Here is a 27,263-nt window from a genome sequence, read left to right as displayed (position 1 = left end):
TACAGTAGATTAATACAATAAATACATACATCTTAATAATTTGTGAACATTTTAGTGCTATCTATAGTAGACAGCAAGTGATACGTGGCATCTAATGCTATCTACTATAAAAAGCAAGTCATACGAGTCTCAATATTATGTAAATGTTAGTGTTATCTACAGTAGATAACATGTCATATGTTTTTATCTTTCTCTATCTCTTGAAAATCATGTGAGGTTCAATAATTTGTGATATTTCATCTACCGTAGATAGCATGTCATGTCGTAATATCTATTGCTATTATACCGTACTGTAGAAAACAAGTCATATATAGTTCACTTGGCGATATTTTGTGCTATCTACGGTAGATAACATGTTATACGTGGCATATATTGCTATCTACTGTAGAAAGTCATATAAGATTCAAAAATTGGCAATATTATGTGTTATACTGTTATCTACCGTAGATAGTATGTCGTAGTATCTATTGCTATCAACTGTAGAGAGCAAGTCATTTAAAAAGTTCACTTGGCGATGTTTTGTAGCATGTCATGCGTGACATCTATTGATATCTACTGTAGAAAGTAAGTCATATAAAGTTCACTTGGTGATATTTTGTGCTATCTACAGTAGATAGCATGTCAAACGTGGCATCTATTGCTATCTACTGCAGAAAGCAAGTCGTTATTCAAAAAAGATTCAATAATTGGCGATATTTTGTGCTATCTACCGTAGATAGCCAGCCATGTGTGGCATCTATTGCTAGCTATCCACTGTAGAAAGCAAGTCATATATGTGCTATCTACAGTAGATATTTTGTGCTATCTACGGTAGATAGCATGTTATACGTAGCATATATTGCTATCTACTGTAGAAAGCAAGTCATATAAGATTCAAATATTGGCAATGTGTTATACCATTATCTACCGTAGATAGCATGTCGTGGTATCTATTGCTATTAACTGTAGAGAGCAAGCCATTTAAAGTTCACTTGGCGATGTTTTGTGTCATCTAAAGTAGATAGCATGTCATGCGTGGTATCTATATTGCTATCTACTGTAGAAAGCAAGTAATTTAAAGTTCACTTGGCGATATTTTGTGCTAGCTACAGTATATAGCATGTCAAACGTGGCATCTATTGCTATCTACTGCAGAAAGCAAGTCGTTATTCAAAAAAGATTCAATAATTGGCGATATTTTGTGCTATCTACCGTAGATAGCCAGCCATGTGTGGCATCTATTGCTAGCTATCCACTGTAGAAAGCAAGTCATATATGTGCTATCTACAGTAGATATTTTGTGCTATCTACGGTAGATAGCATGTTATACGTAGCATATTGGCCTATTGCTATCTACTGTAGAAAGCAAGTCATATAAGATTGGCAATATGTGTTATACCATTATCTACCGTAGATAGCATGTCGTGGTATCTATTGCTATTAACTGTAGAGAGCAAGCCATTTAAAGTTCACTTGGGGATGTTTTGTGTCATCTAAAGTAGATAGCATGTCATGCGTGGTATCTATATTGCTATCTACTGTAGAAAGCAAGTAATTTAAAGTTCACTTGGCGATATTTTGTGCTAGCTACAGTAGATAGCATGTCATACGTGGCATCTATTGCTATCTACTGCAGAAAGCAAGTCATATAAGATTCAATAATTGGCAATATTATGTGCTATCTACAGTAGATAGGATGTCATGCGTGGCATCTATTGCTATCTACTGCAGAATGCAAGTCATATAAGATTCAATAATTGGTAATATTATGTGCTATCTACCGTAGATTGCATGTCATACGTGGCATCTTTTGCTATCTACTGTAGAAAGCAAGTCATATAAGGTTCAATAATTGCCAATATTATGTGCTATCTACAGTAGATAGCATGTCATATGTGGCATCTAATGCTATCTACTACAGAAAGCAAGTCATATAAGGTTCAATAATTGGCAATATTTTGTGCTATCTACCGTAGATAGCATGTCATATGTGATATTGCTATCTGCTATAGAAAGCAAGTTCACTTGGCTATACTATGCGCTATCTTCAAGTAGATACCATGTCGTATGTGGCATCTATTGCTATCTACTGTAGAAAGCAAGTCATATAAGATTGAATAATTGGCGATATTATGTGCTATCTACTGTAGATAGCATTTCGTAGATGGCATCTATTCCTATCTATACTGTAGAAAGCAAGTTATATAAGATTCAATAATTTGCCATATTATCTGCTATCTACCGTAGACAGCATGTCATACGTGGTATTTATTGCTATCTACTGTAGAAAGCAAGTCATATAAAGCTCTTTTGGCGATATTATGTGCTATCTACCATAGATAGCATACCATACGTGGTATCTATTGCTATCTACTGTAGAAAGCAAGTCTTATAAAGTTCTTTTGGCGATATTTTGTGCTATCTACAGTAGATAGCATGTCATACGGGGTATCTATTGCTATCTACTGTAGAAAACAAGTCATATAAGATTCAATAGTTGGCAATATTGTGTGCTATCTACCATAGATAGCATGTCATATGTGGCATCTATTGTTATCTACTGTAGAAAGCAAGTCATTTAAGATTCAATAATTGCCAATGTTTTGTGCTAGATAGCATGTCACAAGGGATATCTATTGCAATCTATTGTAGAAAGCAAGTCATATAAGATTCAATAACCGACAACATTATGTGCTATCTACCATAGATATCATGTCATACAGGGTATCTATTGCTATCTACTGTAGAAAGCAAGTCATATAAGGTTCAAAAAGGCCTAAAAAATTGTTTGATTGGCATAACCTGACCGACCCTAAAATAAGGCCCTATACCCTAGATTTTGTTTTTTGTTTTTTGCAAAAAATAAATAAATAAATAAAAAATAAAGAAGAAAAAAAGTTTCAAGGCCTTTATCAAACACAATTTACAGCTTTAAAAGAATCCCGACCTACCTACCCTAATTTTTTTGTTACGCCAATCAAACAATTCTTTTAGACCTAATTGTCACTATTTTGTGCCATCTACAGTAGATAGCATGTCATATGTGGTATCTATTGCTATCTACTGTAGAAAGCAAGTCATATGATGTTCTATAATTGGCAATATTTTGTGCTAACTACCGTAGATAAGAGTCATACGTGGTATCTATTGCTATCTACTGTAGAAAGCAAGTCAGTTTCAATAATTGGTGATATTTTGTGCTATCTACCGTAGATAGCATGCAATTGATATCACAATTTTCCATAACATAAAATGCACTTCAAGACTGCTAGCTTGAGACTCTGTCTGGCAGAAGAACCGAGGGGTGGGGGGGTGTCGGCTTTGTGTGTGTAACATCATTGAGAGGGTTTGGTGCTATGAATCATTGGGTGTAGCAGAGTGGGTGGTTTTAGGGATGTTTGGGAATGATAATTCAAGGGGTCAGTGACACAAAGACGTAACTCCATTTTTTGCAAAAATGAGATTTTGATATCAAAATGTTCAAAAACATGAGCACTTTCCAATAAACACATAGAAGTAACCAGGGGCGTAGCCAGCTTTCTTGGTCAGGGGGGGCAAAATAAAATTTTTGGGGCACAGACGAAAAAAATTGCAGTTGCATCATACAATACATAGAGACTGTATGTCTTCAAGCTTCCCGAAAAGGGCCTTATTGGGATGATGTGCGCATGTAGTGCTAAAAAAAAATGGTATTTTACACTATTCTCGCCCATTATCCGGCTAAAAAGGGCTTTTTATTGTTACAATGTCTTGGCGTAGCATGATTTTTAATTTTACACTATTTTGGCCCTGAATTTTTGCTAGAAAAGCGGGCTCCTTGCCCTTTTCTTTTACTTTGCCCTCCTGATTTTCTCTTTCATTTTTTTTTGTCAGAGGGCACTTTTTCTTTCATTTTCTGCCCCCCCGCTGGCTACGCTACTGGAAGTAACTTTATTTAGCACCCCATTGAAATCAATGGCCAGTGAAACATAAGTCAATGTTACACTTTGTGTCAATGACCCCTCGAATTATGCAATTTCGTTATCTGTGAAGTAAATCCATCTTTTTGATATATGGGTATTCTTTTAGAATTTATTAATGTTTTTCTTTAAAACACACATACAAAATATCATTTTATTAGAAATCAAAAAATATAATGCATAGATTTACAATCTAATGTTTTAAAACACATACAAAATATCATTTTTATTAGAAATCGAAAAATATAATGCATAGATTTATAATCTAATGTTTTTAAAACATACATACAGAATATTATTTTTATGAGAAATCGAAAAATATAATGCATTTTAAAAGAAACATACAAAATATTATTTTGAGAGAAATCTAAAATTATAATGCATAGATTTACAATCTGCTTTAGCCATCTTAGTTTGCAATGCCAAGACTACATTTTGCTTGTATAATGTAATTGTAAACTAATAGTCTAATCTTATCTAAACTATTCTATACTAACCTAATCTAGTATAATCTATATTATAGTCAATAAGTAGATATGATTTCTCGATGGCAATTCATAAGAAGTTATAGTATTTCTACGAGGACACTGCCGGTTATCACAGTACCGGCGCAGCCAGTCTCTGTGTGAGTGGACGAGCTTTTGTCAGATGCTTCCCTTGACTTCAGCAGTCCTTATAAAGTCAGATGCACATCTGACGAAAGCTTGAACACTCACACAGGGTCAGCGGCTGCTCCAGAACTGTGATACCCAACAGTGTATTAGTAGAAATACTGTAACTTTAGCACCAATATAATAATACCACAGTGCTTAAAGTCATATACAATATTTTAAAATAAATTTTGTAACTTTGTTTTCAAAAATCCTGATTATTTGGCATATTTGCAACATTTACATTTTTCATCTTACGACTATTAAGTAGTATATAGTAATATTAATATAATGTCTCTTAAACCTGCATACATAAGTATGTGAATCTGATCTATATAGTAAATAAGTAGATAGGCTTTCTCTACGGGAATTCATAATAAGTTATAGCATTTCTACAAGTACGCCGTTGGTTATCACAGTACCGTGGCAGCTGCAGGGCTGTCAACTTTTTGGAATTGCTTGGCGTGAGACAGGGGCGTACCGGGATTTGCCGACTCCAATGTTTATTTGTACCATGATTATTTGAGCCACGGCGCCCGGGAATGTGTAAAACGGAGGGGGGGGGGTAGGAGCAACATGTTATTAATGAAGATGCGTGAGATTTTACTCATTTTCCAGCTTTTTGCGTGAGATTTACTACCTAGGCGTGAGATTATACTACCTTGGCGTGAGACCGTGAGAAAGTGACCCAATGCGTGAGACTCACGGCCAATGCGTGAGAGTTGACAGCCCTGGGCAGCTGGTCCCTGTGTGAGTGGTTTAGCTTTTGTCACATGTGTCTCTTGACTTCAGCAGTCCTTATGCTTTAACATTTTCTGAAAATGTGTATTTCCCTATACTTTGTACAGGGAAGATCCAAGCAAAATTTCCTGAAATCAGGAAATTTCCGGGAAATGTACATCACTGCACATCTGACGAAAGCTTGACCACGCACACAGGGACCGGTTGCTCCAGTGCTGTGATAACCGACAGTGTATTTGTAGAAATACCGTAACTTTAGCACCTATATTTTAAAATATATTTTGTAACTTTGTTTGTAAAAATCCTGATTATTTGGCATATTTGCAACATTTACATGTTTAATACGCCTATTAAGTAGTAGGCCTATTTTGTAATATAATGTCTCTCAAACCTGCATACATAAGTATGTGAATCTGATCTATATATAGTTAATAAGTAGATAGGCTTTTTCGACAGGAATTCATAAGTTACAGTATTTCTACAAGTACACCATCGGTTATCACAATACCTGTGCGGCCGGTCCCTGTGTGAGTGGCCAAGCTTTTGTCAGGTGTGTCTCTTGACTTCTCTCTCTCTCTCTGTGTCAGGTGGCGCTGTGTAGCGCTGCTGTGGTCTTCACAAGAGTACGCCATCTCACTCGATCTGATGCCAAGTGCGTTGCACCTTGCATTCCTTGGTTAGAAACCAGCTTCACGTCATTCGTCCAAGATGTTGGTGGACGTCCTCTTCCTCGTTTTCTACACCTCCATGTTTCCTGACAATATGGCCAAAGTACTTCAGCTTTCTCTCCATTATGCTGCTTCTGATGGTTAGATTTGTACCAATCTTGTCGAGGATCCAGGAATTTGTTCTCCTGACTTTCCATGTCACTCGTAGAAGCCTCCTGTAACACCACATCTCAAAAGCATCTACTCTTTTCCTATCATTCTTGGTCATAGCCCAAGACTCGCATCCATAAGTGGCAATGGAAAACACAGTTGCACGAAGTAGGCGTAACTTGAGGTCAATGGATAGGCCTCTGCTTTTCCATATGCTTGACATGCCCTGCACAGTCTTGACTTCAGCAGTCCTTATTAAGTCAGATGGACATCTGGTGAAAGCTTGACCACTCATACATGGACTGACAGTGTATTAGTAGAAATACTGTAACTTTAGCACCTATATAATGATACCACAGTGCTTAATGTCATATACAATATTATAAATTAATTTTGCAACTTTGTTTACAAAAATCCTGATTATTTGGCATATTTGCAACTTTTACATGTTTCATCTTACGCCTATTAAGTAGTAGCAATATCATGTCTCTCAAACCTGCATGCATAATGTGAAAGCCATTCTAGCGTGTAGCCCAACACCCTGGCCTTTTTTTACAAGCTTTTGGAAAAGGTAGACTAAAGGCAAAATTAAAAAAATCTTGCGTTCTGCATATCTTATTTTACTAAAATAGCATAGCATGTAGATAGTTTGCAAAATATTTGAGAGAAAAACCTTTTTCTTTCACCTAAGATAACAAGGGTTCAGAACCAGAAAGCCGTAACTCGCTATGACCCGCCCTCACAAAATGAGCATTAAAGTTGGCTCCTTGCTTTGGTCTTCAAAAATCAATATTTCCAATGTCTTTTGTTTTCTATTGAATTTTGTCATGATTAATGGACTGTATCTTCTATAGCAACTTTATGCTCATTTTGTGGCAGCAGGTTATTGTAAGTTGCGACTTTCTGGCTCTCAACCCTCGATATGGTGGAACACTTTCAGAGAAACATTTGAAAACATAGATGAAAGTTTTGAATTTGACCTGTTCATGAGCAGTGTAACATCTGCAACTGACGACAAAGGAAGAGCAAAATTCTTGGCAAATGGCTACTTTATTATAAGATAGTTCCAGTTAAACTGCCAGCCTCATTCGTCAACTTTCTGGGTTGATGACTGAAAAACATATTTGTTAAGAAAGTGTTGAACTTTCTCCCAGAATCTGGGGAATGGAGACTGCTCAGTTGTGTCCAAAATGACCTTCTGACTATATTTGTTTTTGAACTACATTGTATTATAATTAAGTACCCCTACAGCAGGCCTTCTCAACTAGTTTATTTGAAGTGCCAGCTGGAAAATGTTAGTGATCAGGAAGTGCCAATATGTTTAAGGGAGGACTTTGCGAGGAAGCATGTGCGCGACCGAACGCATAGCGGGTGGGGTCCAGTGGCGAGACCCGGGGTCCAGTGGGCGAGACCCGGGTTCCAGTGGGCAGCGCCCCCAGCTACTTACAGATTTCAGGGCTTTTAACGGCTCAGATTGGGTATTTTTACCCATTTTTTGTTCAAGATTTGTACAAAAACTTATTCAAATTATCATGCGCCACTTCGTGCACCACTACGACTGACTACAAGTGGCGCGCACGCCGCCAGTTGAGAAGGCCTGCTACAGCATGCACTATGATACAGCTTAATCTGAGGCCTGTCCACGCCAGTATTTCACTATCTTCTCTGATGGTATACCTCTAATATACATGAGGACCTCATATCCATTTTCTATATCCCTTCTAACATACTCATTAGTTGGGTCTAGTTCAAAAGAATACAACCCTGCCAACACACCCTGCACACACCGTGCTGCAATACACAGCGGAAGTAGTTGCCACTCATCTTCTGTCAGAGATATGAGAGACTCGTAACCTTGTAGAAATTGACGACATGCAGCGAGACGGTCACCTTCTTTCTGGATGTACATCATATATGTCGAGGCTATGCCGATCTCAAAGAGTATGCATGAACAGCAAATGTCATTGAAGTCTATGATACCGATGATGTCAAGTGTGTGTTGGTCTACGTCTTTGCTGTCCTTTGTGGTGGAAACTTTGGCAATGATGTTATTTTGATTGAAGTCATTGTATATCATGGCTGCAATGAAAAAAATTTATTATACCGATGTATAGCAAAAGAGTATTACGTGCATAGTTGCCTTCCTGCTAAAGAATTCATAAATTTCTATTATATTTTTGGCCAGCTTTTGTTGTTTTCTTTTGCTAAAAAAGTCAAAAATAGAGCAATCTGATGACAAATTCAATCTTGCATAGATATGCACTAAGAATTTCTGAGACAAACTTTTGTTTCTCTTAGGCTAATGACATTGGGTTGAAACACTATGGACCACAATGGCCTCAACCCAATAACGTTTGACCTCAAGTTGCAGAGTATGAGATTTTGTACCCAAATTTTCAACGGTCATTCATGAATGTGCAAATGTATTGGGATTTAAGAATTGTGCACTGATATATGTGACACAATCTGATCCATGGGGGCCAAAGGCGGCATTTGGAAAATTGAGTTACTGTCATTATTACATTATACATACAATAGGTTATCATTTACTGAAAACACCAAAGGTCTAACTTACTTGGTTCTAAAGTAACGAAGTTTTTTGATGTCTATTTTCTTATGTATTCTATGGTTTTTTAATCCATATTTTTACTGTTATCTCAGTTTCAAATTTGCCGCCTTTGGCCCCCATGGACCAGATCGTGTCACATATGAGTATATATGTTGTGGATCCTAATGAAACTAAAGTGCATTGACCAGCACACCAATAGATTGTGTGTGTATGTTATGAACAGGAATGGTAATTTTAGCCTTTGAGGGGCTAGAAGTGCCAACAAATTACACTCATTAAAGCAGACTCGTATGCAGGTGGACCTAAATCCCTCTACAAATTGTCCCTTTTAGTCGGAAAAATCCAATTTAGTTAATTTTTCCTTATACTTGCTGTATAGTGTAATCTATATTATCTATTAAATTGCCCAAGTGAATTTTGTCATACAAAAGCTACATGTACACCACCAGCAAAAAATATTTGTGATATAAATATTCTTGACCAAAAAAAATACAAAAATAAATAGTAACATTGTTTCAGATACATAAAATTCAAAAACTATAACCTACATGTAGAGAATAATTTAAAATTAGACCTCATACAGGGAGGGAGTGCTTTCAAGGAACTTTGTCATCATCAGCCGATGTTGTTAGCTCTGATGTTTTCTTGGAAATGGCTAGAGACCAACCTGATCAGGTGATGTCACCGAAGTCCTGCCACTGGCCTTGTTGGGTTTCATTAGGTTGTCCCACACATAAAGGGGAGGCAGTGTTAGCACTGCCGAGGAGCTTAAAGTTACCCTTACCAGTACCTTTTGGTGCTGGGTTTCCCATGGGTGTTTCTATCTATCCCAATGGGTGCTCCATTTAAGGGTGGAAGGCAATGGCAAACCACCACCTTTCACTTTTTCCATCTGTATTGCCATGTGGAGAGGGCTGGTTCTTTACCAGAGTGAGGATGCGAGCTTCCTCTGCCTCCCTAGCTCATTCCTCTCTGTCACTCTTTCTGCAACTTTCTTCTGACTAATTTTATTTGTTCTTCTTTTTCGCAAGCCAGTTTGCCAGGATAGGTAAGCCAATTTAGTTGGCTTTGTTAGTTGTTCCATCATTCATTCCTCGGTTTGTCTGAGATACCAGGCTTTATCCTACTGCTAGGGTTAGAGGCGCCTGATCCTTGGGATAATCATGACTCAATTATTGATTTCATTCTGGGGTACAGGATACAGATCCCCAGTCTGAAGGTGACGGCGCATCCCCACATGCACGACACCCTACTTCTTTGTGTTGTCAGGTCAAAGCTAGTGTGGGCGCAAACTGGTATTGTGACTATCTCTCCTCTCTTTTTTGTATATATATTTATTTATCCTATTATACCACTTCTCCCCAGCTATGGGTAAAATAGACGTTGTTTAAAGCGTGTCAACGACATGGCAGATGAAACATGTGGATACAACACATGGTACAATGGCTTTCATGTTTTCGTGGACAGAGGCGCCTTGTAATATAGTGACAAGAAGCGGCTGCTGACCAAACTGCCTAACAAGCAGTACCGGAGTCCCAGCTATGGGTTAAATAGACGTTGGTTAAAGCGTGCCAACGACATGGCAGATGAAACCTGTGGATACAACACATGGTACAATGGCTTTCACGCCGTGGACAGAGGCGCCTTTGTAATATAGTGACAAGAAGTGGCTGCTGACCAAACTGCCTAACAAGCAGAAATAATATCGGAGTCCCGAGGACTGCGGTGAAGCTGCGACTGGCCCAGCAAGCCGGCAGTGGATTTAAATCTCGCTCAAAGTAACTCAAGGAAATGTAAACGGACAGATGCAAACGGACAACGACCTGGAAACGGAAAACGACCTCGGACTAGAACAATGGAAAGAATAGCCACTTGGAATGTCAGTGGCTTAGGTGACAAAGAACCAGAACTTGTTGAAACAATGGAAAGATACAGAATCAACATCATGGGAATATCAGACACCCGACGAAAGGAATATGGGATGAAAGAAATCCACAACAATTATGTCCTCATCATATGGTCAGGAGTTGAAAAGAACAAAAGAGCCAAGCATGGAGTTGGTTTTGTTCTGCACCCAGAAGTTGCAAAGAACATCACAGAGACAGAATATATTTCAGAGAGAATCATGAAACTGCAGATAAGACAGGATGGTAAAAAAATACAACATATATCCAAATCTATGCACCCTGCAATGATTCATACACTGATGAGGAAAAGGATGACTTTTATGATCAGTTATCAGACATAATCCAAGGGGTAAATTTGGATGACAACCTATTGGTTATGGGAGATTTCAACGGAAGAGTTGGAAACCAGAGGACACCATGGGAAGCACACCTCGGCCCACACAGTGACCACAATACCAACAGAAATTACAACGGTCAACTAACACTGGAGCTATGTGCTCAGCATGGACTGTTCATCACAAATACATTCTTCCAACACAGAAAAAGTCAAATTTACACCTGGTATAAGTGGAACGACCTAGAGCAGGCATCACAGATAGACTTTATTCTTGCTAGGAAATCACACCAAAGACATGTAATAGACTCCAAAGCCATGCCCAACATACAGGTGGACACTGACCATCGTCCAGTGATGTTGGAAACCAGGGCACCACACCAAATAAGAAACAGGAAGCTGAAACCAGTGACAACCACTATCAACTGGAAGAAACTCAGAGAGGAAGACACCTGTCAAGAAATAGAATTGGAGATGGCACAGAAAATGTGTGACAATCTTTCAGACCGGAAAGGTACAGCAGAGGAGGAGTGGAACTTGTTCAAAACCTCACTAACAGATACGCTGAAAGCAAAGTGTGGGATAAAGAAGGCAGGAAAAGGTGATAAGAAAGGAACTGCATGGTGGAATGACACAGTGAAGGAAGCCATCAAAGTAAAGAAGAAACTCTTTAAGCAGTGGTCCAGAACGAAGTCTCAGAGTGATTATGACAAGTATAAAGAAGCAAGAAAAGAATGTAAGAAAGTAGTTAAAACAGCTAAGAATGCATCTTGGCAGGAATATGGAGAAAACCTAGCAGAGAAATGTGAGAAATCACCCAGAGAATTCTACAAGGCTGTGAAAGCTGTCAGACAAAGGGATGAACCTTTTGACCCCACATCACTGATAAATGATGAAGCTGGAAATCCACTCACTGACCAAGAAGACATAAACAACAGATGGGAGGAATATTTTGATGGTCTCCTCAACTTCAGGGATAGTCAACGCTCCCAGGAACCCTTCAATCCAGGTTTTCCTGATGAAGAGGAACCTCTATCTTGGAAGATGAAGTTCGAGCTGTTGTGAAAGAAAGTGCCAAAAATAAAGCAGCCGGTACTGACGATATAACAACAGAAGCCATCCAAGCATGTGGGGATGTTGGAATCAAGTGGCTTACTTGGAATGTCAGTGGCTTAGGTGACAAAGAACCAGAACTTGTTGAAACAATGGAAAGATACAGAATCAACATCATGGGAATATCAGACACCCGACGAAAGGAATATGGGATGAAAGAAATCCACAACAATTATGTCCTCATATGGTCAGGAGTTGAAAAGAACAAAAGAGCCAAGCATGGAGTTGGTTTTGTTCTGCACCCAGAAGTTGCAAAGAACATCACAGAGACAGAATATATTTCAGAGAGAATCATGAAACTGCAGATAAGACAGGATGGTAAAAATCCAGGAAATCCACTCACTGACCAAGAAGACATAAACAACAGATGGGAGGAATATTTTGATGGTCTCCTCAACTTCAGGGATAGTCAACGCTCCCAGGAACCCTTCAATCCAGGTTTTCCTGATGAAGAGGAACCCTCTATCTTGGAAGATGAAGTTCGAGCTGTTGTGAAAGAAAGTGCCAAAAATAAAGCAGCCGGTACTGACGATATAACAACAGAAGCCATCCAAGCATGTGGGGATGTTGGAATCAAGTGGCTTACTAGAGTCTTCAATGCAGCATGGGAGGAGAGAGCAGCACCTGATGACTGGCAAAAGGCGATAGTGATTTCTATCTGGAAAAAGAAAGGAAGCAAGAGAGATTGTGAAAAATACAGGGGCATCTCCTTGCTGAGTCACGCCTGCAAGATGTTTGCAAAGATCATAGAGAGAAGAATTAGACCCCTTGTGGAGCTGCAACTAAGTGAAACACAATTTGGCTTCAGAAAAACAGGGGATGTACAGATGCCATTTTTGCGCTACGACAGTTGTGTGAAAAGTGTATCGAGTTCAACCAGGAGCTGCACATGGTGTTTGTAGACCAAGAAAAGGCTTTTGATCGGGTGGATAGAGAACAGTTGTGGGCTGTAATGGAGGGCTATGGTATAAGAGGTCAACTGCTAGATAATGTCAGAGCTCTATATAAAGACAGCAAATGCATGGTGAGAACCAGAAGTGGGCAGTCAAAGTGGTTCCCAGTAACATCAGGGGTACGTCAAGGCTGTGTGCTGTCGCCACTGCTCTTCTTGATTTATATGGACAAGATCGCCAAGGAAGCAAATTCAACTAGTGGAGAAATAAATGAGCTTCTCTTTACAGATGACCAGAGTCTCATCCACAAGGATTCAGCAGGACTTCAAGACCATACCAACAAACTAAATGCAGCTTGTGAGAAATATGGCATGAAAGTCAGCATAGCCAAAACAGAGACTATGGTGGTTAGTCAATTACCCAAGGATACTGACATCACCATCAACCACAGCAAGCTTAAACAGACAAAGGAGTTTAAGTACTTGGGAAGTATCTTTTCTGAAGATGGAAGTATCACCAGAGAAATAGAGACACGATGTCAAAAGGCCAATAATATTATCTACCAACTAGGCCCGCTTCTCACACATCCTGCAATACCGATGGATACAAAAGCAAAACTCATCAATGCCATATTTTTCCCAACTCTCTGCTACCAGTGCCAAACATGGACTCTCAACAAAAGAACAACCCAAAAGCTCATCACCTGTGAAATGAAATGCCTAAGAAAAGCAGCTAATAAGTCAAAGAAGGATAAAATCAGGAATGAGGATATCAGGAAGATGGTGGGCACCACACCAATCACAGAATATGTTGCAAAACAACAAGTTAGATGGTTCGGTCACCTTATGCGAATGGCCCCTAGCCAACCTGCATCAAGAACATATAACAGCAAAACAACAGGAACTAGGGCTAGAGGAAGACCAAGGAAGAGGTGGGCAGATGGACTAAAGGAAGTACTCGCACGTTATGGGATTCCCATGAGTGAGGCTACCCGACTCGCCCAGGAAAGAAAGTTACATTTCCCCACGACGCTATGAAAGGCAAAAGTGGTGGATTAAAGTAAAGTAAAGTAAGTCCCACACATGATCTACATGTAGTTCCAATCATGTGTCTTGGTTCAATGAAGGTCCTTGTTTCTTGATCTGGATGGTTTCCAGAACCCTCCTGGGGAAGTCTTTTGTTTCCTTAACCAGTACTTTTACATTATTCCAGTCTATTTGGTGCATGTTCCTACATACTTTAATATGGCCTCCAGCCGTTTCCAAGAAATCATCAGGGCTAACAACATTGGCTGATGACAAGAAAATCTTTGAAAGCACTCCGGTAAGCAAAATAAACAAGTAATGTTGAAGTCTAACTTTAAATTACTGGTACATTAATTTTATTACCACTACACATGATTCTGCAATTATATAACATAACAGCATGCACAAAATAATTGTTACCTGTTCTGAGTTGTGGTATTTTTGGAACTACTTCTTTGTCAAACTCATCAATGACAGACTCAATCAGATTTCTCATTGTATCATCTTGGACAACATGTAGCAATGCTCTGTATCTAGGTATCGTATTCAACGACCATTCCGAATTCTGCCCTTGTTTAGTCATCATTGGAATGTCTTCTATATGAGGGTAATCCTGGAGGAATGAAATGAATGACAAAATGAACACACAAATGAGGGGGTGGGTACTCAGTACAAATGACCATATGTATACACTATACAGGGATGTGACACATGGTAAATTAATGACCCCCTTTTCAAGGCCAATTTTGTTATACGAGGATGAGTCAATATATTCCTGCAACTACCGTAACCACCTGGGTATAAGCCCACCTTCAGGTATAAGCCCACCCCCTATTTTTCAAAACATTCTGGGAACAAGGGTACACTCGGCTATAAGCCCAGTACTAAATTATGGCCAAGTTCTTAAATCAAATCAATGCTTTTCTCTCACATTTAAGAACAAATAAAAAAAAAATCAGCTGATAATTAACATTCCACACTTAGAATGTTCAGAAATTGACATAGATGATAGAAATTACTGGTACATTGGGCATATACAAATGGGGATGATTTTTCTTATTTCTAAATTCAAGTACTAGCCCCTCCCCGGGTATAAGCCCATCCCCATTTTGAAGTGAAATCTGCCATCTAGGGGGGTGGGCTTATACCGAAGTGGTTACGGTAATATTTATCTCCGCTCAATCATGACTTTGATAACTGTTACTTGTGATAACTACAAGTTTGTACCTTTGTCTTTCAAAACACACAACAGTTATCATTAGAGTACTTTGCATTACGTAATCTCATTTGCATACAGTTATTTCTATGTGTACACTGACAACAGTCATCATTGGCGGGAAATTTGAATTGCAGTTATGGAACATGTAATAAAAAGAAGCGGAAGTAAAGTACCAAATTGAAACAGTTTGCAAGTCCTGTTTTTGGTATGAGGTAATCTGAGTATATTCACTTGATAATTGTGAGAGAAGAAATGTATCCATTAACAGATGAGGTAAGGGACCGTCTTTGAAATCCATCAAAAAATAGGCCTTAATGACAAACAAAAATGGTGTGAAAATCATGAGAGACAAGAACAGAAGGTAGAAACAAGAATCAAAATTATCTCCAAAATGAAACAAAAACAAATGTGATTATTGGTATGGAATGAAAGATCACAGTCTGGACATAAAAATATAAATATGAGTATGCTTGTATGGTATGCATGATTAAAACTTAAAAGTACCAAAAATGTATGAAAAAAAAGGAAAATTTAGCCAAAAAAGTGCTATAAATATGACTAAATACAATGTTGCTAAATAATAACCGTGTGAGTGAATTGCTATACTAATTAGTCTCATGTTAAAATTAAACAAACCTTTTGAAATTCAAAGTTCTTTTTCAATTCAGAGCCTCTCTATGGTGTGCTACTTTGGTTAAATAAATAACCTTTTTTTTTTTTAAAACAAAGGAAGAAATTATGTAAAGAACAATGGGTGATAAAGCCTACTCAAAATTGGAGATAATCAACATGATCTCTTATCCCTAGTAAAAATGGTATAGGTCTAAAAAGAGTATAGCATCAACACTACCAAACTGCAAAACCACATTAGATTCCATGCTTTTATTCTCAAGATATTTGGAATTATGTAACAATTTGGTTCGTTATTTTCCCCATTTTTTTCACCATAAATCAGGCAGTGTCCATATGCTATTGTGTTTATGCTAATGTCATTACATAAGGCAAAAAAAAAATATTGTTGTGTTGCCCTCAAGTGGGAAAATGGGAAAGTTCGGTCGGACGGTCGGATTTTTTTTTTTTTTTCAAACCTTCATTTTTTAAAAATCCCTCAAATATTAAATAATGCTTCTTCAATTAGGGAAATTTGTCAATTTTGACTTCTGAATACCTGTTAGACATCAATTAAAGACTAGTCTTTCAATAAAATGTTAATTTTAAGTGAAAAACATTGATTTTTTGAACAAATCTGTAAAAATCATCATTAAAAGAAAAGAAAAATACCGACCCTGATTTTTCAGGATTTAGGGTCGGGCGATTGAGGGCAACACAACAATTTTTTTTTGGACCTACACCTACAATCTTAGAAATATTTGTTCGAACACTTTTAAGGCCTTATTGGAAATGATCCCCCTTCTACCCCCGTACAATGTTGGCATGCCTAATATGTTCATCTTCACCATATCTCCTCCCAACAATGTTTGGTGGGGAAAGGGGAGGGGGCATGCTTAAGATGAACATTGAGACAACACTATTATAATTCTTATTTTCAAGTGACTCATATAGCGTGCGCACTATGCTAAGAAGAACATGGGAATTACAGTGGGTGTTCGAACACATTTTTTCCGGGATTGTCTACAAAATTGCTTAGCAAAATCATCTGATTTTAGTTTTTGGACAATAACTCTGCAGTAACGCCATCGATCTTAATGCAATTTGGCACACATGTCAGAAACATGACTTGCTATCATCTCACAAAATATGGAGGAAATCAATGAATATTTGGATAGCGGTCAGTTACCATAGATTTAATATAGCGTTTTGTACACACAAATATTAGGCCTTAATGGTTAATGTGCTATGTTAATTGCGCATATGTACATTATGGTATAATAAATTAAGAGGAGGGATTAAAAATTTTTATCAGCTAAAAATAAACATTACTCGTAAATTCAATGTTATTTATTTAAATGCCACACAATACCACGGTATGACAAATCGGGAGGGGGGCATCGAGAACGAGAGGGAGAGAGTGATAGGAAGGGAGAGATACGCACCGGATACACACATTTGTTGTTTTAAAATAAGTTTATAATAAAAACATTACTTGACCAACATTTAAAGAAATCAGCCTAGTGTGTGAAATTGTGTTCATTAAACATTTTAAATACACCATGGTTAGGATGGTCAAATGGTAAAACGTAATGATTTACACACATAGACAAGCACGCATATCCATCGATTTACCATATAATAGAAAAGTAAATCCTATTATTCTTTATGTTTTGTGGTCAACCGTGCATACTATGTGTTTTCAATGGGGAGATGAGCAACGATTTACCTTTACCATGAATAGGGTTTCACACTTTCAGTGTACATAGTTATTCCCACAGAAGAGACAACGTAAATCATGTTTTAATGAACTTTGCCCATGTGAGATTGCATACAGGCCTAATAATAAAGGTCATTATCTATCATGCTCATAATGATCGGTGTTTATTTAATCGGAAACAGCATTTTTGAAGCGTTTATATTTTCTTTTATTCCAATCAAATATAATGACAATCATGAAATAATCCTGAACTTGCATACCAATCATTGAATATGTCAGTTAAAATTGATTTATATATGTGTACATTGAGCATGTGTGTCTTTTAATGTGCTATTGGTCTTGAACTTGAAACATATTGACCAGCAACTGACATGTGCACTGTTTATTGCTTTTTATTCTTCCTTCTTTTTTAATTCATGGTTTTCTTTTTAGTTTAATTATTCGTTTTATCTTCTTTTATTTCTTTTTAGTATTGTCTTTGCGTTTTTGTTTGTTTTTGGTTTCCTTTCTTTGTTTCTTTCATTTTGGGGGGGGGGGTCTTTAATGAATTCTGTTTCTTTGTCTTTGCTTGAATTCTTTGAGGTATACTTTCGTGGGGTCGGAAATTACTGGTTTGGAAGGAGAAGTTTGGCAAAGCAATGGACATAGGCTGGTAGATGTCGTTGTATTATTTTGCTATCTACTGCAAATAACATTGATAAATTTGCATCCCACATCTGTGTGATGTTTGCTTGACGGTGCCCTTAGTGTTATAGCAAATATTAAAGATGGTGAATGATTTTCCAAAAAGATTGTCAACTTTTTAACTATCCAAATTGCTATGTTCTAAAATGTTTGGGGCTATGTATAAGGTATTCTACGTCTTATTCGACTTAACTTAGTCAAAATTTGATGAAAATATATGTTTAAAGTGACCGATCCCTGAAATATTTATGAATGTAATGTAAAAATTTTTATTCCCTATGTTCCCTAGTATATATAAACTAACATGTGTAAGTTTCATTTCAATCGCTCAACTGAATCTAAAGTTGTGAACCCAAATGTGAAGTAGCAAACACTGATTTAGGAATTCCTCAGACAATCTTAGAAATATTTGTTCGAACACTTTTAAGGCCTTATTGGAAATGATCCCCCTTCTACCCCCGTACAATGTTGGCATGCCTAAAATGTTCATCTTCACCATATCTCCTCCCAACAATGTTTGGTGGGGAAAGGGGAGGGGGCATGCTTAAGATGAACATTGAGACAACACTATTATAATTCTTATTTTCAAGTGACTCATATAGCGTGCGCACTATGCTAAGAAGAACATGGGAATTACAGTGGGTGTTCGAACACATTTTTTCCGGGATTGTAGGTTTCATTATCATTGAGGTAAAGGACTTTTTATTTTTTCGGAGAAGAGCAGGTAGGGCCACTACTTGATTATATTTCTACATGTTCATACTACATACTCTGAAAATTTTAGAAAATTCGCACAAGTCCGTTTTTTTTAAATCACATTTTTGTTCCTAAAATGGGGTTATAGCGCCCTCAATGGGCACTCTCTCCATAGGGCTACATGTAAAGACCAGTTATAGACAAATGGCCCTAAAATAAAACGGACTCGCGAATTTCCTCAAATTTTGCATATGATGTAGATTTAACATCTGGAAGTGGAATGTAATGCAAGTGATGTCGTTGCTGCTCTTCTAAATTCATTTTTAAAATGTCCGCCTCAGACCAAGGTGCCTAATCAAGGATTCAACATTTGTTTTGAAAGACAAAGGTACAGTCTGATATCAAAGTCAATAAATAATGTTTATGTTTGGCTCATTTTTTCAAATTCTCCCCGAAAAATAACCCAATTGTGCCTAAATGTGGCCAAAATGTTCCAAATTTGCCAAAACTGGTGGGAAAATTGGAAAAACTTTGGCAATTTGCATTAAGTTTGGTCGAATGTTTTTGTAAGCGACGGGTCCAAAATTCTTGGAAAATTGGGTTATTCCTTCATGTAATTTTACACGAAATTAGGGTTAGGGTTAAGGTTAGTTTAGGGTTAGGATTGGGGGGTTAGGGTTAGGATTAGCTTACATGAAATAATTACATGAAGGATCTACCGAAAATTGGTATATATGGATAGATCCACAATTTTTAGCAGCACACCCCTATTAAAGTCATTATTATGTTTTGATGGATCCAAGTGTGTGAAAATATTGGATCCAAAACATAATAATGATAAAATTGATTCTTACGCCCAATATTTATTGGTCTCGCTATGAGTTTTAAAATATTGGACTCGACTCACGTCTCGTCCAATATTTTAAAACTCATAGCTCGACTCAATAAATATGGGCTCAATCGATCAATTTTATATCAAACCAAACCCAGGCCCTTGATATTTGTATTTTGACTTACCATCAGAGCTTTGTCAATTCTAGCCAAATATTGGCCAAGATCTTTAAACCATGGTAATGGGACAGATTTAGGGCATGCAGCTTCCAATGTGTTCCCTGGTAGATAGGTGAGTGTGTAGACCAAGCAGGCACCTGTACAGAGAAAATATACACAAACTGGTATAATGGGCTATTCTATTTGAAATCAACATTCCCCCTGTGGAAGATCCCCAATATGGATTAGCCTTTTGGTTAAGTTAATGTTTAATTCATGAATTATTTTGAATTAGTGAACAGTGGATCAGCACTTTAGCACTGGAAGACATAATTTTTTTTAATGGTGATCAGTATCCACTGTGCCATGCTGTACCGTAAGCTAATCTTGTATGCCGCCCTCTTTGTGCTTATTTATCGCACTGATCACACTGTTAAAAAATTGATATGATGCCCTCTGGAAATAAAGTGCTGAACCCTTGTTTACTAATTCAAAATAATTCAAGTGTAACATAAATTTAACTAAAGGACAAATCTGGATTTGGCAGTCTGTCAAACTCATATAATGATCAAAAATTGTGATGCAGAAGTTGATGATGGTACTAGTAAGGTTCTTTTTTTTTGTTTTTCCATTTACTAGTAAGGTTCTTTATGAACCTGTGAATGAGTCATTCTTTTCTTTTTGTATCCATTCTGTTCCAATGATTGTTTGTAACATTCATAGATTTTCTCTACACTATTTGCTGAAAATCCATTTCATATGCAAATGTTACTCATTTACCTTGGTAAAAATAACATGATGTGTCGCCCCCCAAAAAAAAAAAAAACCCCAACAACTTCAAAAACATTTTTAATTATGAAGAAACAGGTGATATGAAATTATTTAAAAACCAAACCAAGCAAGAATCAAACCCTTACTTTGAGTTATGCATTCCTCTTCTTTCTTGGAAGTTGATGATGGCGACGCCCGACAACAATTCACTTCTTCCGTTGTTACATATTTGCCCTTAATCGTTTTCAAAGGAGCAGGACAAACTATGCCACAATCATTTAAGTACAATATAGTCTTGATAGAAACATCAGTTAGTCCTTTCATGTTCTGATATTGGAATGGGCATATCTTAAAGACATACTCCTTGGCTGTTTTAGTATCTCCGCTTGATGATGTTTTAATGTAGAAGTTCTGGGTCACATACCCAACAAGTGTTTTGATTTTATCAACTTTGCGATCGTACAATTTGGTGAACAACTGCGACGCTTCTTCCAGGCTGACTCTAGGTATGCACGTTGGTCCACAATTCTGCTGACCTATAATGATATTCATGATGCTTGCATGAAATCTGGAAAAGAGGAAGATGGAATACAAATGTTACAACTCAGGATCTTATAGATGCATCTTGGATTACAATGTAACAACCTCCAATTAGTGGGTTTTAGCGGGTTCGCCGTCGGACAAGTTTAGAACTGTCAAGCTTTCGTCAGGAGTAGCTCTGACTTCTTCAGGACAAAGTACCTAAGAATGAGACATGTAGACCGCCCCTTGTCTACTGATGACTCTGAAAAGAGCCGTTTGCTGAAGACTGCCCCTTGTCAACAGAAACTAGCAGATCTCGCCTATCTGCTGATTTTGTAAGTTTTGGTGGCTTTGAAAAGAGCCGTTCAATGAAGACTGCCCCTTGTCTACAGAGAACTAGCAGATCTCGCCTATCTGCTAATATAAAGGTTTTGGTGGCTCTGAAAAGAGCCGTTTGCTGAAGACTGCCCTTGTCTACAGAAACAAGCAGATCTCGCCTATCTGCTGAATTTGTAAGTTTTGGTGGCTCTGAAAAGAGCCGTTTGCTGAAGACTGCCCTTGTCAACAGAAACAAGCAGATCTCGCCTATCTGCTGATTTTGTAAGTTTTGGTGGCTCTGAAAAGAGCCGTTCACTGAAGACTGCCCTTGTCAACAGAAAACAAGCAGACCTCGCCTATCTGCTAAATTAAAGGTTTGTTCGCTCTGAGGAAGAGCTGTTCAATGAAGACTGCCCCTTGTCAACAGAGAACATTTAGACTGCATATGGGTATTTCTCTGAAAAGGTGTACTATTGGAAGATAGGCAAATATGAATTTGAAAATGATTATAAAAATGTTTCCTTTACATATCTGTAAGGATGTAAGTCTCTAGTGCATGAAAACAATATTTGGCGCAATCTTTAGGGGCGACCTCTATATTATAGAGGGCGTAATCTGCAGGTTGTGCCAGGTGAGCATCATCTCCGTCACATTTAGGCCAAAAAGGAAAAAAGGACAACAAAATTGTTAAAACTCTTAATTATGAGTTTTATGTATAACTTGTAAGTTGCTTGATTCATGTTTGCTTTTTTCATTCAAAAAAAATATGATTTTGTACTTTCGTCATTTAGTTGGGACAATGGGAGGCAGGCTGTACGGAAAATGTCATGTCTGTTAGTATTTTTTTATACAAACTTAAGTATATTCATAATTTTGCTTGAAATAACTAAATAAATTTCTATTCACATAGTAAACACATACAATATCAATTACATTTCCAAATAGTAAATTCCATGTTGTCTCGGTCAAAGGTCAAATAAAGGTCAACAACAATTGTGATGGAGATGACAATGCTGTGATGGAGATGATAGTGATGTGACGGAGATGATATTTCTATTCCTATAGAGAATCATCTCCGTCACAGACATTTGATTTCAGTAATGTTTCACACTACTTGAAATTGAAATTCATACAGATGAGAAGGTTTAGAATTGGTAAGCATTTTCTGGTAAACTAAACTGGACATTCGCTGTATCTCAAGATCCGGTGATGTGATGGAGATGATGGTGATGTGACGGAGATGATATTTCTACACGAATTCCTATAGAGAATCATCTCCGCCACGGCAAATTGTGATGCCAACTGATGTAGCGGAGATGATGGTTCAGACATTGCTTACGATTAATAGCAGAGTTAAGCTTACCCACGTGGTACATATCACCACAACAGCTTGTGGGACATATTCAACCATCATTATTTTCCGGAAAAATCAACAATAAGACTTATATCAAATTGATCAGAAACGTTTGGAGATGATGTTGAATAAAGGTACGCAAGCGTGTATACTTGAAGATACCCTCAAAATTGGCAGGAAAAGAGTGGCAATGTGCACCTATTCCGGGTTGATGTTTTTCGTCGTCTGTAAAAGGCAGCGTACAGGGTCAAATTATTGACCTCTGATATTTGGTCTTCACCTCCAGCCGTTTTGATGCCAATGTGACGGCAATGATGCAAAACCAAGGGACAGCAACACAAATATTTGAATTATTCCATAAAATTGACTTTAGAAGTGGTTTTAAGCATTTAAACCTTCTTAGACATGATATTTACCCCAGTCAGTGGTAATTTTCACTTCCCACACTTGCTCGCAAAAAATACTACAAAATCACTAAAATTAGGTGCGTGACATCGGGACATGGGGTTTTCAGGGGGTCATCAGATATTGAAGAATTTTTGACTCCAAGAAATTAATTTTTCCCCACTTGGATGTTCTTAACTATTTTTATACATACAAAAGTCCATGACTAAGCCAAAAAAGAAAAACAAACTCCGCTTTTAAAACTTTTATGAGCGCCGAAAGTCGCGGGACTTAAAAGTTCCCCTTTTCAGAGAATCACCCAAATACTGTAATAGAAGTATACGGCTTACCAGGAACCGTTTGGTCACTCATGGACCGATTGACAACCTCCATTCAGGTCAATTTCATAAAAGCATAAATTTAATTTTGTCAGCTGTTGAAGTCATCATTGAAGCTGTCGTACAATATGATAGAGTCAACAAAAATAGTGTCTCAAAGCTTACAAAGATTTAAGGGAGAATGTGGTTTCTCAACTTTTCTCCCTTTTTTGGTCTCCCAAACACACTTATTGCCAATATTTCTGAAAAAAAAACCAATAGGAAAAATTTAGTTTCCTCCTATAACATCTTGCCCCATGTGTCATCCTTCTTGCCGATGAGTGCTGTGTTAGACCATTCATGAAGATTGTCACTGCTAACACACAGTGTCTTAAATTGGAAAAATCGTCCTTCTTTTAATCTTCCAGCTTGAATGGGGAATTAGCATTGGCTGACAATAAAAAACACTCAAAAGTTGGACCAAAACACTCAAAAGTAAGACCAAAATAAGCTGAACCACTCAAAAACTAGCTCAAAGTAAGACCAATTCAAGCCAAATTTACTGAATCCACTTCACTTGAGTGCCCTCTTGAGTGAAGTACTTCTTCCTATTGTGACTGTATTGAATGATCCAACATTCAAGTGCATTCATCCAACTTTGAGCTTATTTTGGTCTTAATTTGAGCTTGTTTTGGTCCTTCTTTTGAGTGTGTTCTATTGTCAGCCACACCTAATTCCCCATTCAACCAGGGTATTAAAAGAAGGACGATTTTTCCAATTTAAGACATTTGGAGTTTCCAGTGTGTTCCAGTGCTGCGATCAGAAGCAGGAAACAAATTTGATGTGTCATATCAAAAAGAGTCACTTTTGTGCTTTATTAAATTAGCAATAGTAGCATACAATGTACCCTGCAAAAATCAAGACTTTAGTAGTTTTGTCAAAATCAATGATTTTGAATAAAGTACAAGCACCAATGTATTTAATATTACGATGGCAATATTAGTGGAACACGTACCAATGTTCATAACACAGTGCAGTACATGTATGTACATGGTATTCTGACTTACACTTATGTTCTGCATGTTCTTTATCCATCAAATCTTTCCTGCTTAGTTCTTTATGAATGTATGTAAGAGGGTGGGTGTGTCGGGGTGGGGTGTTTGTATGTATGTAATTGTTTTTATCCGATAAATTATGAAACTTAGGCCATTATGTTAAGGGGGTGTTTGTTTAGGCCTTCTGCGCATTTCCTCACACAAATGTGTATACTGCTGTTAATGTATTGTTTTTGTTAATGAAATAAAGATAGATTGATTGATCGATTGATCTACACACATCAAAGGCCTGTGTTGTAGCATATGACCGAAAAAAGGGACATATGATCTGACAGTAAAAGAAATACTTTTTATTGAAATGTTACAATATAGGCCTATGGCTTTTAAAGCAATAATGTGTGAATTTGTGTGATTTGCATAAAAAATAGATTCCTATTTAAATGTTAGTTTCACTGATAGCTACAGATCGCATTGTCCCCTTTTAAACGAGCCAAACAAATGAAGTAAAATGAAGAAAATTGGTATTTCATTCCAGCGCCTACCAGAGGAGGCTTAAAGGCATTCCTACAATGCACTATGATTGGGAAATTTGATCAATATAACCTAATTTTAAAGGCAAAGTCCCCATTGCCACACACACATTTATGGTAATTTTAAAACTGCAGCCAACGAGCTAATAGTTGAGACTTAGGACTGATATTTGATTTTCTTACAGGAAACATTCATATTGTCCCACTGCATTAATTTTATTCCTAAGTCTCGATGTTTTGAATGTTAAATAATAGGATGAAAACACCAGATATTTGCACACAATTCCAATGCAAGGCATGATCAACTGTACCACATGTGTACAAAAGCCAGACATACAAGGTCAGAAACCCTATTGGGTTGTGGGAATGTCTTTAAACATCCTCTGAACGCCTACAATGCGTGTATTTAGCTCGCCGATTATTATTATCATGATTATTGGGAGCTTCACGCAGCTGATGGGATTCAAACAAGACGTATAAGAAGAATAAGAAGAATAGCAATATACACACAGTTTATGTGTCAAGTTGATGTACAACACCTACAATGCGTGTGCATGTATTATCTCGCTGATTGTATTATTTAGCACTGAGAAGTTTAGCATGAATATTGGCATGATTGGCAAGCTACACGAAGCTGACATGGCTGATGGGATGTACAAACAAGACGTACTACGAATAGCAATATGCATACAGATGATACAGTTTATATGGTACGTCACTGATTCAGTGATTCAACATACACACCAGTTGTTGTCTAATTCTACCTAAAAGCGGACAGCCTTATTTCTATAGATCTGCTGCCAATTCAAATTGCATTGTATTGCAACGTAATTTCATTTGTGTCCATGCTAATTATGTTTACACAACATGAACTCATGTGTTTTCAAGCATATTGCCCGATAATAGGTGATCAAAAGCGATCGGAATGTTACAAAAGTACAGATCGAATTCAGCTTACTTCATATGAGATGATCTTTGGAAAAATACGGCATTATTTGTCATGGTGCTTGCGGAATGCCCTGCAGTAAAATACTAAAACGTTGCGGCAATTCATGATTGACAACTAAAAATCGGCGTGTCATTCGTATCCTCCGCTGTCAATTTGTTATCCACTCACTATAGTCCTCACAAAAGCTTTGTGTTGATTACGTAATGTGTGGAGGCAAATTGCAATAAGTACAATGAAATAATGAGTAGGACGGGCTCCGGGGCGGGTTTCTTCTTCGTCTTACGTAACAGTATTGTTCTCAAAAAAAACCCGGAAGCTTGTTGTCTGGCGGCTGGCGCTCTAGCTGAAATACCGGTACAGCAAGATAATGTAAGATAGTAAATATGTAAACCTGTATTTTAGCTAGAGTATCTTGAGCTAATACACACGTATCTGAAGTCGCTGCTGGCAAAAATATCTCGGAGATACATCACACCAACTTGCTGTAGGTGATTGATTTTTATTGAGCACTTGATCGATCGGTACTGTGAGCTCAGAATAAAACTGGGGATATCATACCCGCGGTTTTATTAAATGTTAGCATTTCAGGCTTAGTCTTTCACAGAGCATTTATGTACACCAATGGCCATTACAATGGTGCAAAAAGTAGAAGGGCGTTGTTGTGGAGCAAATCACACATTATCATGGCTTTAACACTTTGTAATCATTTCATAACTAGTCAATGAATTGAATAAGCTTACTACATTGTACTGTACAGATTTCAAGAAACTAGGAAATAAGTCATCGACTGGACAAAACTTACTACTGTCGAAGATTCAAAGAACTTATCTTCAACTTCTACGGACACTACAAAACATAACTTACAGATCAATAAATACCCAAACATCAAATTAGTAGACCCAGCCAAGGTAGCAGAATTTTGCTCCAAAATTATCGGCAGCTCAAACGGACTACAGGCTGTAAATAAATCAGCTGATTAATCGCAATATCAGACTGCAAAGTTCAAACCTAGCCCACAGCCAAGCTGGATTGGACATGTGATCCCTAAAGATGATAATAATTTACACATCATTTTTTTTATCCTGGGGGAGTTGTCATTTTGTAAACAAGAAGTGTGTGTAAGTACATTGGTACATGTTTGTATTGTTTTATGCAAT

General features: G+C 37.5%; 1 protein-coding gene across 2 annotated transcripts; it reads right to left on the bottom strand.

Annotated features, from left to right (window-relative positions):
• Positions 1-5,330: 5,330 nt before the first annotated feature.
• LOC140159141 (hydroxylysine kinase-like) lies at positions 5,331-27,047 on the bottom strand. 2 transcript variants are annotated; one of them, XM_072182501.1, is made up of 5 exons: positions 26,909-26,997; positions 20,824-21,245; positions 19,934-20,064; positions 14,409-14,601; positions 5,331-8,226 (listed from the first exon to the last, which is right to left on the bottom strand). In XM_072182501.1, exons 2-5 carry the CDS (start codon positions 21,227-21,229, stop codon positions 7,772-7,774), a joined length of 1,185 nt encoding a protein of 394 aa, XP_072038602.1. In that variant the 5' UTR covers positions 21,230-21,245; positions 26,909-26,997; the 3' UTR covers positions 5,331-7,771. The 2 variants fall into 2 exon arrangements, with proteins under 2 accessions (XP_072038602.1, XP_072038601.1); XM_072182500.1 differs by having other exon boundaries at positions 5,332-8,226; positions 26,971-27,047.
• Positions 27,048-27,263: the final 216 nt, after the last annotated feature.

The sequence above is a fragment of the Amphiura filiformis genome, chromosome 8 (assembly GCF_039555335.1).
Source record: "Amphiura filiformis chromosome 8, Afil_fr2py, whole genome shotgun sequence".
NCBI classification, from domain to species: domain Eukaryota; kingdom Metazoa; phylum Echinodermata; class Ophiuroidea; order Amphilepidida; family Amphiuridae; genus Amphiura; species Amphiura filiformis.
The sequence above is the reverse complement of the archived record's forward strand: the minus strand, read 5'-3'. Positions and strand labels throughout refer to the sequence as shown.

Bases quoted from the DNA above. Each gene is read 5' to 3' on its own strand.
- LOC140159141 (XM_072182500.1), bottom strand. From the start codon at position 21,229: ATGAATATCATTATAGGTCAGCAGAATTGTGGACCAACGTGCATACCT. The intron at 14,602-19,933 runs GTAAGTCAAAAT...TCATTCCTCCAG, and splicing joins GAATTGACAAAGCTCTGATG to GATTACCCTCATATAGAAGA. The intron at 8,227-14,408 runs GTAACAATTATT...TTTTCATTGCAG, and splicing joins AATACCACAACTCAGAACAG to CCATGATATACAATGACTTC.